This window comes from Cetorhinus maximus, chromosome 9, assembly GCF_964194155.1.
Source record: "Cetorhinus maximus chromosome 9, sCetMax3.hap1.1, whole genome shotgun sequence".
Classification (NCBI taxonomy): Eukaryota; Metazoa; Chordata; class Chondrichthyes; order Lamniformes; family Cetorhinidae; genus Cetorhinus; species Cetorhinus maximus.
This window is the reverse complement of record NC_135887.1, coordinates 7,333,424-7,346,114: the sequence shown is the minus strand read 5'-3', so window position 1 is coordinate 7,346,114 and position 12,691 is coordinate 7,333,424. Positions and strand designations below refer to the sequence as shown.

The 12,691-nt window shown below is 43.7% G+C and overlaps 1 protein-coding gene and 1 long non-coding RNA gene across 2 annotated transcripts in view; one reads left to right on the top strand and one right to left on the bottom strand.

Moving 5' to 3' along the window:
* blmh (bleomycin hydrolase) overlaps positions 1–12,691 on the bottom strand; it is a 100,077-nt gene that overhangs the window by 23,475 nt on the left and 63,911 nt on the right. The window contains exon 11 of the mRNA XM_078547998.1: positions 6,334–6,403. Within this exon, the coding sequence (XP_078404124.1) occupies positions 6,334–6,403 (70 nt within the window). The remainder of the gene's footprint in view (positions 1–6,333; positions 6,404–12,691) is intronic.
* LOC144684338 (uncharacterized) overlaps positions 6,885–12,691 on the top strand; it is a 32,742-nt gene continuing 26,935 nt past the window's right edge. Inside the window, exon 1 of the long non-coding RNA XR_013577483.1 lies at positions 6,885–6,950. This is a non-coding gene — a long non-coding RNA (uncharacterized LOC144684338). The remainder of the gene's footprint in view (positions 6,951–12,691) is intronic.

The following is a 12,691-nucleotide window of genomic DNA, read 5'->3' as shown; positions in this document are numbered from 1 at the left end:
TAAATGCAAGGCTTTCTTTTTTTTCTTACTTTCCAGCGAGAAAGCCCAGTCTATCCTTAATTAAATTTACATCTAAGTTTAAAGTAGTTAATTGGCAGATGGAAGTTACTATTGCCTTTTTAAACAAGGAAACAGAGAATAAACACGCCAAGACCTTTATATTTAAGAATGTGCCCTCTCAACATTCCACCAGCTCACTGAGAACTTCTCATTTCCTTCAAGGCGGCTTTCATCTGTTGTGTTTATAATCACAAATTAACTGCAAATAGGTCTAACTCAGATAAGGAAAACAAATGCACTGGTTGCCACCTGGGACTTCCCTTGACCTGTGTGGGCACCAGTTTGAATCTTTTGCTCTGTAAATTTTCTCCAATTGCTTCCTCTCCTGAAGACAGATTCCTTGCTTGAGTTCAGTTCGGCGCCAGTCACTCTATGGTACCCTGCCCAACTAGTCATAATTCACATATAAGCCTCGATGTCAAATATTCAATTTCAGAGGTTTTCGAGTCAAACTGAATCCTGTTCAATGCACACATATGGACGTCCAGCAGAGATCACGTTTGAATGATTGAGATCAGGAACCACGCCTGTTTTTCTACTCAATAGTCCAGGGAGCAACTGCAGCACTCTCGCAGGCCCTTCTGTAGAGACCAGTTCACACACGAATTGGGGATCTTGCCTGGTCTGTATAGCTTAGTTACTGGATATTAATGTTGCCTTTTTAGCATTTAACTAATCTTCAGGTTGCCTGTGTGAAAGACAGAGGCTGCTGTGGCTGTGGCACACATTAAATGCAACGGTTTTCATCCAGACCGAGGAAGCGTGTGCTGAGGACACCATCCAGGCAAAATTCCCTTTGTCTCAAAAGCATCACCTGGAAAGAAGGTCATTGTTTTAATCTGGGTGGCTCTACCTGGCTCAGCAAGCTTACCCAGTCAATACCTGATATACGGACCAGAAGCACAGGCGATCTCCCTGGAGCACAGAGGACACCTGTAGCTCTGATATCAGCTCACAGAAAATTCACTTGGTTTCTATCTCCCATAGTCAGTTGGCCCACCTCTGAGCCTTCATCAAGGATAGTCATGTACTACTGCAAAGAATATGAAAGCAACTTTTATTGAAATTGGTTTTACTAACTTCATGCAATTAACATTAACTTTCCAAGATCTGGAGAAGAGTCATACGGACTCGAAACGTTATTTCTGTCTCTCTCTCTCTCTCTCTCTCTCTCCACAGATGCTGTCAGACCTGTTGAGTTTTTCCAGCATTTTTTGTTTCCATTAACTTTCCAAGTCTTGCTATTCAAAATCCCCACACTCCAGCTGTTCAGAAAACTCATTATGGAAGTTTGAAAATGTGCATTTATAAAGCGTAGCTATAATTCAAAACAATCTTCGAAAGATTTTAAATACCGAGCTAGTATTTGCCCAAACACTCCTTTCAAGTGAAGCAGCTTTTCACTTGCACTTCCCTCAACTTAGTCTACTGCATTCGTTGCTCCCAATGCGGTTTCCTCTACATTGGAGAGACCAAACGCAGACTGGGTGACCGCTTTGCGGAACACCTTCGGTCTGTCCGCAAGCATTACCCAGACCTCCCAGTCGCTTGCCATTTTAACACTCCACCCTGCTCTCTTGCCCACATGTCTGTCCTTGGCTTGCTGCATTGTTCCAGTGAAGCCCAATGCAAACTGGAGGAACAGCATCTCATCTTCCGACTAGGCACTTTACAGCCTTCCGGACTGAATATTGAGTTCAACAATTTTAGATCTTGAACTCTCTCCTCCATTTCCATCCCCCCTCCTTTTTCTTCCCCCTCCTTTTTGTTTTTTCCAATAATTTATATAGATTTTTCTTTTCCCACCTATTTCCATTATTTTTAAATGTATTTCCACCCATTGTTTATTTCTACCTTTTAGTATTCCCCCACTCCCACAAGAGCTATCTGTACCTTATCTGTCCTGTCTTCTACTCTTAATTAGCACATTCCTTTAGATAATATCACCACCTTCAACACCTCTTTGTTCCTTTTGTTTGTGACAGCTTTTGGTTATCTTCACCTATCACTGGCTGCTTGTCCCAACAAACCCTCCCCCCTTAAACCAGCTTATATTTTACTCCTTTCCTATTTTTATTTTGTTCTGTTGAAGGGTCATGAGGACTCGAAACGTCAACTGTGCTCTCCTCTGCCGATGCTGCCAGACCTGCTGAGTTTTTCCAGGTATTTCTGTTTCTGTTTTTGTTTTGGATTTCCAGCATCTGCAGTTTTTTGCTTTTATCTCTGTGTTTAATTTACTGCCACATCTCTTCAAGAAATGCCTACCTTGAAGAAGTTTTGTTCTACTCTCCGTCAGGATTTTCGTATCTCTCTTTTGCCTTGTTCGCCTTCATTGCTTTCCATTTCTCTCCTGGTGTTTGACAAGGTGTTTACTAAAACCCGCTTTCACAGCCATATTTCCTTTCTCAGTGACTTTCTCCGTCTCCGACTTACCCCACGTGGATTTCAACTGAAATTCCATCCCTCATGTTTCGAACCCACCCAGGATTACAGGTATCTCCGGGACATAAAACGTTTCTCGGACTGCTGTTCCCGTCGCATTCTGAGATCCACACTCAGTGCCATGCGCCGCCATATGAACACACTCGACCTCCCCCTCCAGCAGCACCGACGCACCCTTTTTCAAAGCTGCGCGTGCCCCCAGTTTCATTTTATTCTTCAACTCATCCGACGCCTCAACAAGAAACTTTTTCTCTTTCTCTCAAGTGCTAAGGAACACAAGCTCCAACAACTCATCGACACCAACACCCATCTGGGACCCTCCACCCCTGCTTGTCCCTCCGTCCCCACCCCATCTTCCAATCCCAGCCCCAGCCGCGTATTCACTATACCCCCTGACCTTCCCCTCTCTGATGCTGAACGTTTAGTGCTCAGCAAAGGACTTAGTTTCATACCCTTACGCCCTCATCTCAATGAATTTCGGGCTCGGCACGATGCTGAACTCTTCTTCCGCCGTCTTCGTCTCTGTGCTCACTTCTTTGGGCAGGAGTCCTCTCCCCGTTCAACGGATCCTTTTACCCACCTCCAATATTCTCCCTCCACCTGGACCCCTCCCTCTGGATTCTTACCTTCTCTTGATCTTTTCATTGAGAACTGTCGGTGTGACATTAGTCGTCTCAATTTCTCTGCTCCTCTCACCCATTCTAACCTATCTCTCTCTGAACTTACTGCACTCCGTTCTCTCAGGTCCAACCCTAACATTGTCATCAAACCCGCTGACAAGGGTGGTGCTGTTGTTGTCTGGCGCACTGACCTCTACCTCGCGGAGGCTGAGCGTCAACTCAGACACTTCCTCCTACCTCTCCCTGGACCATGACCCCACCACTGAACATCAAGCCATTGTTTCCAGGACTGTCGCTGACCTCATCTCCTCTGGAGATCTTCCTTCCACAGCTTCCAACCTGATAGTCGCCCAACCTCAGACGGCCCGCTTCTACGTCCTACCCAAAATCCACAAACAGGACTGTCCTGGCAGACCAATCGTGTCAGCCTGTTCCTGCCCCACGGAACTCATTTCTCGCTATCTTGACTCCCTTCTCTCTCCCCTTGTCCAGTCCCTTCCCACCTACATCCGTGATTCCTCTGACACCTTACATCACATCAACAATTTCCAGTTCCCTGGCCCCAACCGCCTCCTCTTCACCATGGACATCCAATCCCTCTACATCTCCATCCCCCACCAGGATGGTCTGGCAACTCTCCGCTTCTTCCTCGAACAGAGGCCCGAACAATCCCCAACCATCACTACTCTCCTCCGTCTGGCTGAACTTGTTCTCACACTGAACAATTTCTCCTTTAACTCCTCTCACTTCCTCCAAATAAAAGGTGTGGCTATGGGTACCCGCATGGGCCCTAGCTATGCCTGTCTCTTTATGGGGTATGTGGAACATTCCTTGTTCCAGTCCTACTCCGGCCCCCTCCCACAACTCTTTCTCCGGTATATTGATGATTACTTCGGTGCTGCTTCATGCTCTCATCTGGACCTGGAAAAATTTATTAACTTTGCTTCCAATCTCCACCCCTCCATCATTTTCACATGGTCCATCTCTGACACTTCCTTTCCCTTCCTTGACCTCTCTGTCTCAATTTCTGGTGATAGACTGTCCACCAATATCCATTACAAGCCTACCGACTCCCACAGCTACCTCGACTACAGCTCCTCACACCCCGCTTCCTGTAAGGACTCCATCCCATTCTCTCAGTTCCTTCGCCTCCGTCGCATCTGTTCTGATGATGCCACTTTCAAAAACAGTTCCTCCGACATGTCCTCCTTCTTCCTTAACCGAGGTTTTCCACCTACGGTGGTTGACAGGGCCCTCAACAGTGTCCGGCCCATCTCCCGCGCATCCGCCCTCGAGCCTTCTCCTCCCTCCCAGAAACATGATAGGGTCCCCCTTGCCCTCACTTATCACCCCACCAGCCTCCGCATTCAAAGGATCATCCTCCACCATTTCCGCCAACTCCAGCATGATGCCACCACCAAACACATCTTCCCTTCACCAGCCCCCCCCGGCGGCATTCCGTAGGGATCGTTCCCTCCGTGACACCCTGGTCCACTCCTCCATCACCCCCTACTCCTCAACCCCCTCCCACGGCACCTTCCCATGCAACTGCAGAAGATGCAACACCTGCCCCTTCACTTCCTCTCTCCTCACCATCAAAGGGCCCAAACACTCCTTTCAAGTGAAGCAGCATTTCACTTGCACTTCCCTGAATTTAGTCTACTGCATTCGTTGCTCCCAATGCGGTTTCCTCTACATTGGAGAGACCAAACGTAGACTGGGTGACCGCTTTGCGGAACACCTTCGGTCTGTCTGCAAGCATTACCCAGACCTCCCTGTCGCTTGCCATTTCAACACTCCACCCTGCTCTCTTGCCCACATGTCTGTCCTTGGCTTGCTGCACTGTTCCAGTGAAGCTCAACGCAAACTAGAGGAACAGCACCTCATCTTCCGACCAGACACTTTACAGCCTTCCGGACTGAATATTGAGTTCAACAACTTTAGATCTTGAACTCTCTCCTCCATCCCCACCCCCACCTGTTTCTTCCCCCTCCTTTTTGTTTTTTCCAATAATTTATATAGATTTTTCTTTTCCCACCTTTTTCCATTATTTTTAAATGTATTTCCACCCATTGTTTATTTCTACCTTTTAGTATTCCCCCACTCCCACTAGAGCTATCTGTACCTTAACTGTCCTGTCTTCTACTCTTAATTAGCACATTCCTTTAGATAATATCACCACCTTCAAAACCTCTTTGTTCTTTTGTCTGTGACAGCTTTTGGTTATCTCCACCTATTACTGGCTGCTTGTCCCAACAAACCACCCCCCTTAAACCAGCTTATATTTCACCCCTTTCCTATTTTTACTTAGTTCTGTTGAAGGGTCATGAGGACTCGAAACGTCATCTGTGCTCTTCTCCGCCGATGCTGCCAGACCTGCTGAGTTTTTCCAGGTATTTCTGTTTCTGTTTTTGTTTAGTATTTGCCATGTGTCCAAATGAAGGTGTGCATTTACAAATCTAACATGAGTTTGGCATATTAAGGGGTGATCTACTCAAGGTACATAAAACATTAAAAGGGTGTTGAAAGGGTAGATGAGAAACCATTATCTTTAGTGAAGAACTCCAGAACAAGGAGGCACAAACTTAGAAATAGGGCTAGGTCATTCAAGGGTGATGCCCGGAAGCACTGTTTCCACACGAAAGGTAGTGGAAATCTGGAACTCTCCCCCCCAAAAAGCTATTGAGGCTGAGTCAATTGAAAATTTCAAAACTGAAATTGGTAGATTTTTGTTATACAAGGATTTTAAGGGTTCCTGAACCAAGGCAGGTAGGTGGAGTTAAAATACAGATCTGTCATATTCTGATTTTATGAAGCAACAGGTTGAAGGCTAAATGACCTACTCCTTCTCCTGCATCGAAAAAAACATTTTTTTAAAAAAGGGATCTATGTGGATACAAGTGTCTTGACCTAATTTTTAATGTTGAACCATGGTTCCATTGTTCATTATTTGGTGTGTGGAGATTTACTTGTGGTGTGTAAATGTCACCAAATAACAATTTGAAAATATTTCATACAGCGTTCTACAGGACCACATTCCTGATTACAGCATAGATTTCCAATCATTCAGAACTGCATAAAATGTTTGTTTTTGTTCTCTGACACCCTGATCCAAGCACAACATTTCTTTCATTAGTTATACTTTCATCAGGGTTCAAACTGTGTGATATGAGTCAATCTTTTATATATTATATATTTTTAAAAAACTTACCTTTGTTACCACTTTCCTCTCCCCATGAATTTTCCACTCTCCACTTTTCAAATTTAGCTTCACTTTCACCCTGTGTGCCAAAGAACACAAGAACAGAACATCAACAGGATTTTAGTTATATTATTCAATGGGAATTAATTTAATGAATAAATAGTTTTGGAATAGTGCGATTCAATAGCCTTGTACACAAATTGTGGAGTATTTTCAATTACAAACACCACCAAACATACATGTACAGATTGTACGTGTGGAAATAGGTTTTTGGGTGCTTAGCTCTCAACTGCATGAACTTTGCAGGTTAACTTCAATCCTTTTCAGTTGTGTGACTACAATCTACATTCATTCTGGACTGATACCATCTGGTGTCTCTGTGGCTATACTAGCAATGATACTTAATATGATTCCAGTAGTGAATGAGTTTTAAATCCTTCTTAGGTTTTGGTTTCTGTACATTAAAAACAAATCTCTTTTTGTATGACTCATGGTCATCCCAAAATTATGACATTTTTCCCCAAATCTCTATTTTAATACCTGCATCATCTTCATTTCAGATCACATTGGGACTACCAACGTGCTGGACACTTCAGGAATTAAAGTTTAATCTGTTGGACACTGTTGTAAGTAACCCGAGGGGGAAAAAATAAATCAAAGGGAGTTTAAAAATAGTATGTTTTTAAAATTTTCTTTGAGAACTTTCATCATTGGACAAAAAATTAAGAGCTGTTTGACTTGGTGGGTCAGTTGGAAGTCTACTGGTCAAGCCACACCTAGAATGTTAAGGGTGTTTTTATGGCATGATAAACAAAACTCAAAATCTGTTTTCATTAGAAAACAGCAACAAGATTGATTCCGGTGTAAAGTGGGTGAAATACAATGGAAGGTTAGAGAAACATAAGCTTTGCAGTACAGAAAGACAGTTATTTGGAAATGGACTTCAAACTATATCAAATATCAAGCATCAAAATATCAAAGTGCATATCAATAAACTCATATCACTTTCAACGTATGCCACAAAATTAGCCCGAGAAGATCTAAATGGTCTTTTATGTTTTTGGTTATCAGGTTCCCTCTGTCCGGCGAATGCTAGCTGCACCCTTGATATTAACACATTAGTTGGTGCTTGAAACAATATAGGCAGAGAGACCGATTAACTGAACAAACACTGGTGGTTTACTGGAACTAAGAACAGAGCACTAACACCATGTGTGCTTCTTCAATCACCTCCAGCTCTAGACTTCCTGTTACCCAAGCAGCCTGCGCTGTGTAATGATTGGTCAATACAGTCACATGGTCAATTAACTACATTCTCTTAAAAGGTACATAAGTACTCACTTTACCACATGGTCATTCCTTCACTGTCTCTGGGTCAAAATCCTGGAACTCAACTGCTCTATGGGAATACCTTCAAAATATGGGATGCTCCCAATGCCTTCTGAAGGGCAACTAGAAATGGCTAATAAATGCTGGCTTTGTTGGTGACACCCACAACATGAGAATGTTTTTTTTTAAAAATGGCAAGTAATGAAAACAGATTTAGAATAAATACTAAGAAAGACTTATTTGATTGAAGAGTGATTAAATACTTGGAATAATTTATCCAATTAACTAAAAGGCAAAAAGAGTGGGTTACACAAAATGTAATGTGTGCCACAATGGAAGAGTTAATGTCCTAGTGAAACGAACATTGATGGGTAAAAATGACTTTTTCTCATCCCTCAGTATTCTTTTGATTTGAGCCTCCTCGCAACAAGTACCTTACGAAATACAAACCGTGAGGAGGTGCTGGTGCTTCTTTCAAACACAGAGAGGATGCTGAATAACAGCCCTTACAACTGAACAACATTTTCACCAATCAGTAACTGAACAATTCCTTTGATAGTGTCCTTTTAATTGGGAGTCCAGGAGACTGGATCCAGTAGCAAAAGTGCAGGCTCCCAGCTCAGAGAGGCTGTGCTTCCAAAGTCTAACTTTTAGGCTAACTTAGAATGAGCTAAAGATGCAATTTTGGGGCAGTATATGAACTGACATTTAGCATTCTGTTAATAAAATGATTATATCACAGATTTGATAGTGTCAGTTGATGCTGTATCATTCAAACAAAAGAACTTCATTAATGCTATATCGGATTAGATCTGAATGTTTCAGGGATACGTAGGTCCGGAATTTCCTGGAACTTCTAAACTGCGCCATTTTTTTCCTAAGGAAATTTGTGTATAACAGCTGCGCTAGTTTTATGCTGAAACGTTGCTACGTGCAAATTTCACTGCTTCCATGACAACATCTTTGAGAGATTGCACGGACAAGGTTTATATTCCCTAAAGTTTAGAAGACTGAGCTGACCTCAAATGAAAAAAAAAATACGATAATTATGGGGCTTAACAGGGAAGATGTTTCCTCTGGCTGGGTAATCGAAATCTACAGTTCCCAGTCTCAGAACAAGGGGTCAGTCATTTCGGATTGAGGAGAAATTCCTTCTCCCGGTTGTGTAGAGCTGCGGATGTTCAATCATTAAGTATATCCGAGACACACATATGAATTCATTTTTGGCTACCAAGGGAATCAAAGGATATGGGGATAGCATGAGAAGCTGGAGTTGAGGTACAAGATCAGTCATGATCTCACTCACTGGAGCAGGCTTGATGGGCCGAATAGCCTACTCCAACTCTTATTTCTTATGTTCTTACAGTTTTATCTGCCAAAAGCCTACGCTGTTCCATAGCTCCCTCCAACTATGCAAAAAATAACCTCATGCATTTGTGCATCTACACTAGTAATGTCTTGGTGTGGATTTAGGCCCCCCCTATTACAATCCCTGTAAAGCCTGATAACTTTTCGAATTCCTGGTCACCGACTTAAAGGAATCGCACAACAAGATTTCAAGTTTTAAGACTTCTACTGTAACAAACAGACTAAAATCAACAACAATTAAACATTACTAAGTAGGCAACTAATTACAGAAAAAGTATCCATTATTAGTGTCTTAACATGAGCAATAACCCCACACCATGTTTATACATTATGCCGCACTCTCAGCAGAAATGTATTCTTGTTATTAAAAGCCCAAGCCCCACCCAGCACTTCCACAGGCTCTCTTCCCCCCAGTACATTGACACAAAGCATCCAGAGTCCTTTTAAAAAGCCGCTTCATTCAATCCTCCTGAGCATAATCAAATCCAGCAATAAGGCACCCACTGGCGACTTCTCAGTCTTTAAATTTCTACTAGATCCATCTGTTTAAACGGGGAAATCTGTTCTCACCAGCATTCTGCTCTCTCAGCCATTGCTTCACTACTTTTCACACATAAGGCAGCATTTTTCTCTTCCTCTCTCAAGGATCTCTGCATCTGACGAGCGTCTATAATTCTACCCACAGCAATGCCTTCGTGCTCAAGTGTTAAACCTAGTACCTGATTTTCAATAAGGCTTGACCTGGGCCCCCCTTTCCCATGGCAACCAGGCCACACAGGCTTATTGTCAATAATGGAAGCAGGTCACATGATACTCTTCATTACTTCATTTGACCTCAAATTAATGAGACAATTTAAAACATAACCATCTTATAAAACCTCCCACTCATAACACTCCCCATCCCACCAAACATTTAGGCACCACAGGCCTGAAGTCACTTTATATTAGCATAACTGGAGGAGCAACTCCATTTAGCTTTGCTGAGACATTTTTATAATTTAATGAACATTCAAGCTAAATACAGAAATTGAAGGATTCAGAGCATTCTCCATAGAACTGTATTAGTGCAGATGTTTCATTTTTAAAGAACTGCGGTTAGACATGAGATCTGGAAGGAAAGTTACATTCCCAAAAGTTTAATGGGAACAGAACAGAGAAAGTAGAAGGTCAATGTTACAGACAAGGTGAGCATAGAGGGGGCAGGAGGTGAGAAAGGAGCGACCTGTGAAAGATGTGGGTTCAGGGCTAGTGAAGAGGGAGAGGGGGATGTTGGCCTTGGTGGTCTAGGGGAAGGGAGGGATGGTGCAAATCTCCATGTCTCACTTGTTTTTGGAGGCTTTGGTGGAGGGGGCAGGGGAGAGGATCTCAAGACAACAGTTGGTAGTGCAGGAAAGAAGCTGTCACTTAACGGTAATGAGCAGTTTTTGGCAAAGAAGAACATGGCCCAATGGTGTTTAATATGGTCAAACCAGATCTGACGATGAATGATTAAACCAATTGTACATCACAAATGCTCAAATCTGCAATCCTTGGACTTGGGTGGAGGGGGGGGAACGTGCTGGTGTGGCAGGAGCAGGGAATAACTAGGGTGGGAGACAGGATGAGTTTTACTGGGTACAAAGACAGCAAAATGTGGTGGTCGAGATGTGACTGACCAGATCGTGACAGACTGCAGAGGTATCATGGTAAATGAAGGGCCAAAAGCTGGGCAGTTTGGTGTTCTGGTGTCTTGATGCCACAATATTTTACGGATGCTCCCAATAGTACTGTACATTTCTCAACCCCAACTTTAGATGGCTCCATTTGCACTGCAGTCTAGAATGCACAATTCTAAGGGTCTCAATTCTCATTTTTCAGTATTATTTGTAGTCCAATCGACAATAAGGATCGCCATTTAAACACTGACTGATGTGTTGCAGTGAAGCAGTGATTTTTTTATTCATTCATGGGATGTGGGCGTTGCTGGCTAGGCCAGCATTTATTGCCCATCCCTAATTGCCCTTGAGGTGGTGGTGAGCTGCCTTCTTGAACCGCTGCAGTCCATGTGGTATAGGTACAACCACTATGCTGTTAGGGTGGGAGTTCCAGGATTTTTCCCCAATGACAGCAAAGGAATGGTGATATATTTCGAAGTCAGGATGGTCAGTGGCTTGGAGCGCTACTTCCAATTCGTGGTGTTCCCATGTATTTGCTGCCCTTGTCCTTCTAGATGATAGTGGTTGTGGGTTTGGAAGGTGCTGTCTAAGGAGGCTTGGTGAGTTCCGGCATTGCACCTTGTAGATGGCACACACAGCTGCTACTGTGCATCGGTGGTGGAGGGAGTGAATGTTTGTGGATGGGGTGCCAATCAAGTGGACTGCTTTGTCCTGGATAGTGTCAAGCTTCCCGAGTGTTGCTGGAGCTGCACTCATCCAGGCAAGTAGAGAGTAATCCATCACACTCCTGACTTGTGCCTTGTAGATGTAGTCAGGGATTCAGTGATGGTAATGCCATTGAATGTCATGGGGCAATGGTTAAATTATCCCTTGTTGGAGATGGTCATTGCCTGGCAGTTGTATGGCCCGAATGTTACTTGCCACTTGTCAGCCCAAACCTGGATATTGTTCAGGTCTTGTTGCATTTGGAATTGGACTGCTTCAGTATCTGAGGAGTCGTGAATGGTGCTGAATATTGTGCAATCATCAGTGAACATCCCCACTTCTGACCTTATGATGGAAAGAAGGTCATTGGAGAAGAAGATGGTTGACACTAACCTGAGGAACTCCTACAGTGATTCTTGGAACCGAGGTGACCAGCCTCCAGCAATCACAACCATCTTCCTTTGCACTAGATATGACTCCAACCGGCGGAGAGTTCCCCCCCTTCCGCACCCCGATTCCCATTGACTCCCAGTTTCGCTAGGGCTCCTTGATGCCACACTCGGTCAAATGCTGCCTTGATGTCAAGGGCAGCCACTCTCACCTCGCCTCTGGAGTTCAGCTCTTTTGTCCATGTTTGAACCAAGGCTGTAATGGGGTCAGAAGCTGAGAGACCCTGGCGAAACCCAAACTTAGTGTCAGTGAGCAGGTTATTGCTAAGCAAGTGCCGCTTGATAGCACTGTTGATGATCCCTTCCATCACTTTACTGATGATCGAGAGTAGACTGATGAGGCAATAATTTGCCGGGTTGGATTTGTCCTGCTTTTTGTGTAAGGACATACCTGGGCAATTTTCCACATTGCCGGGTAGATGCCAGTGTTGTGGCTGCACTGGAAGAACTTGACTAGGGGCTCGGCAAGTTCTGGAGCACAAGTCTTCAGTACTATTTTCGGAATATTGTAAGGGCCCATAGCCTTTGCAGTATCCAGTGCCTTCAAGCCCTTTCTTGATATCACGTGGAGTGAATCAAATTGACTGAAGACTGGGCACTTCTGACTGAAGATTGTTGCAAATGCTTCAGCCATATCTTTTGATTTGCTTTAACTCCAAAGTCGGTGTGTAGATGCACCCGAGGAAATGATGTTCCTTTAAAGAAAAATAATTTGGAATTTAAAGTTCATTGTGATCGATTCCAACAGTTTTGTGGATGAGTCGAGAGGGTCACCATTCCTCCTTCAAAGTTTATCTTGTGGTCCTATGGCCACTTGACACAGGCCAAAAAAAATTAACTTTCCTGGAACCTGGCATCTCT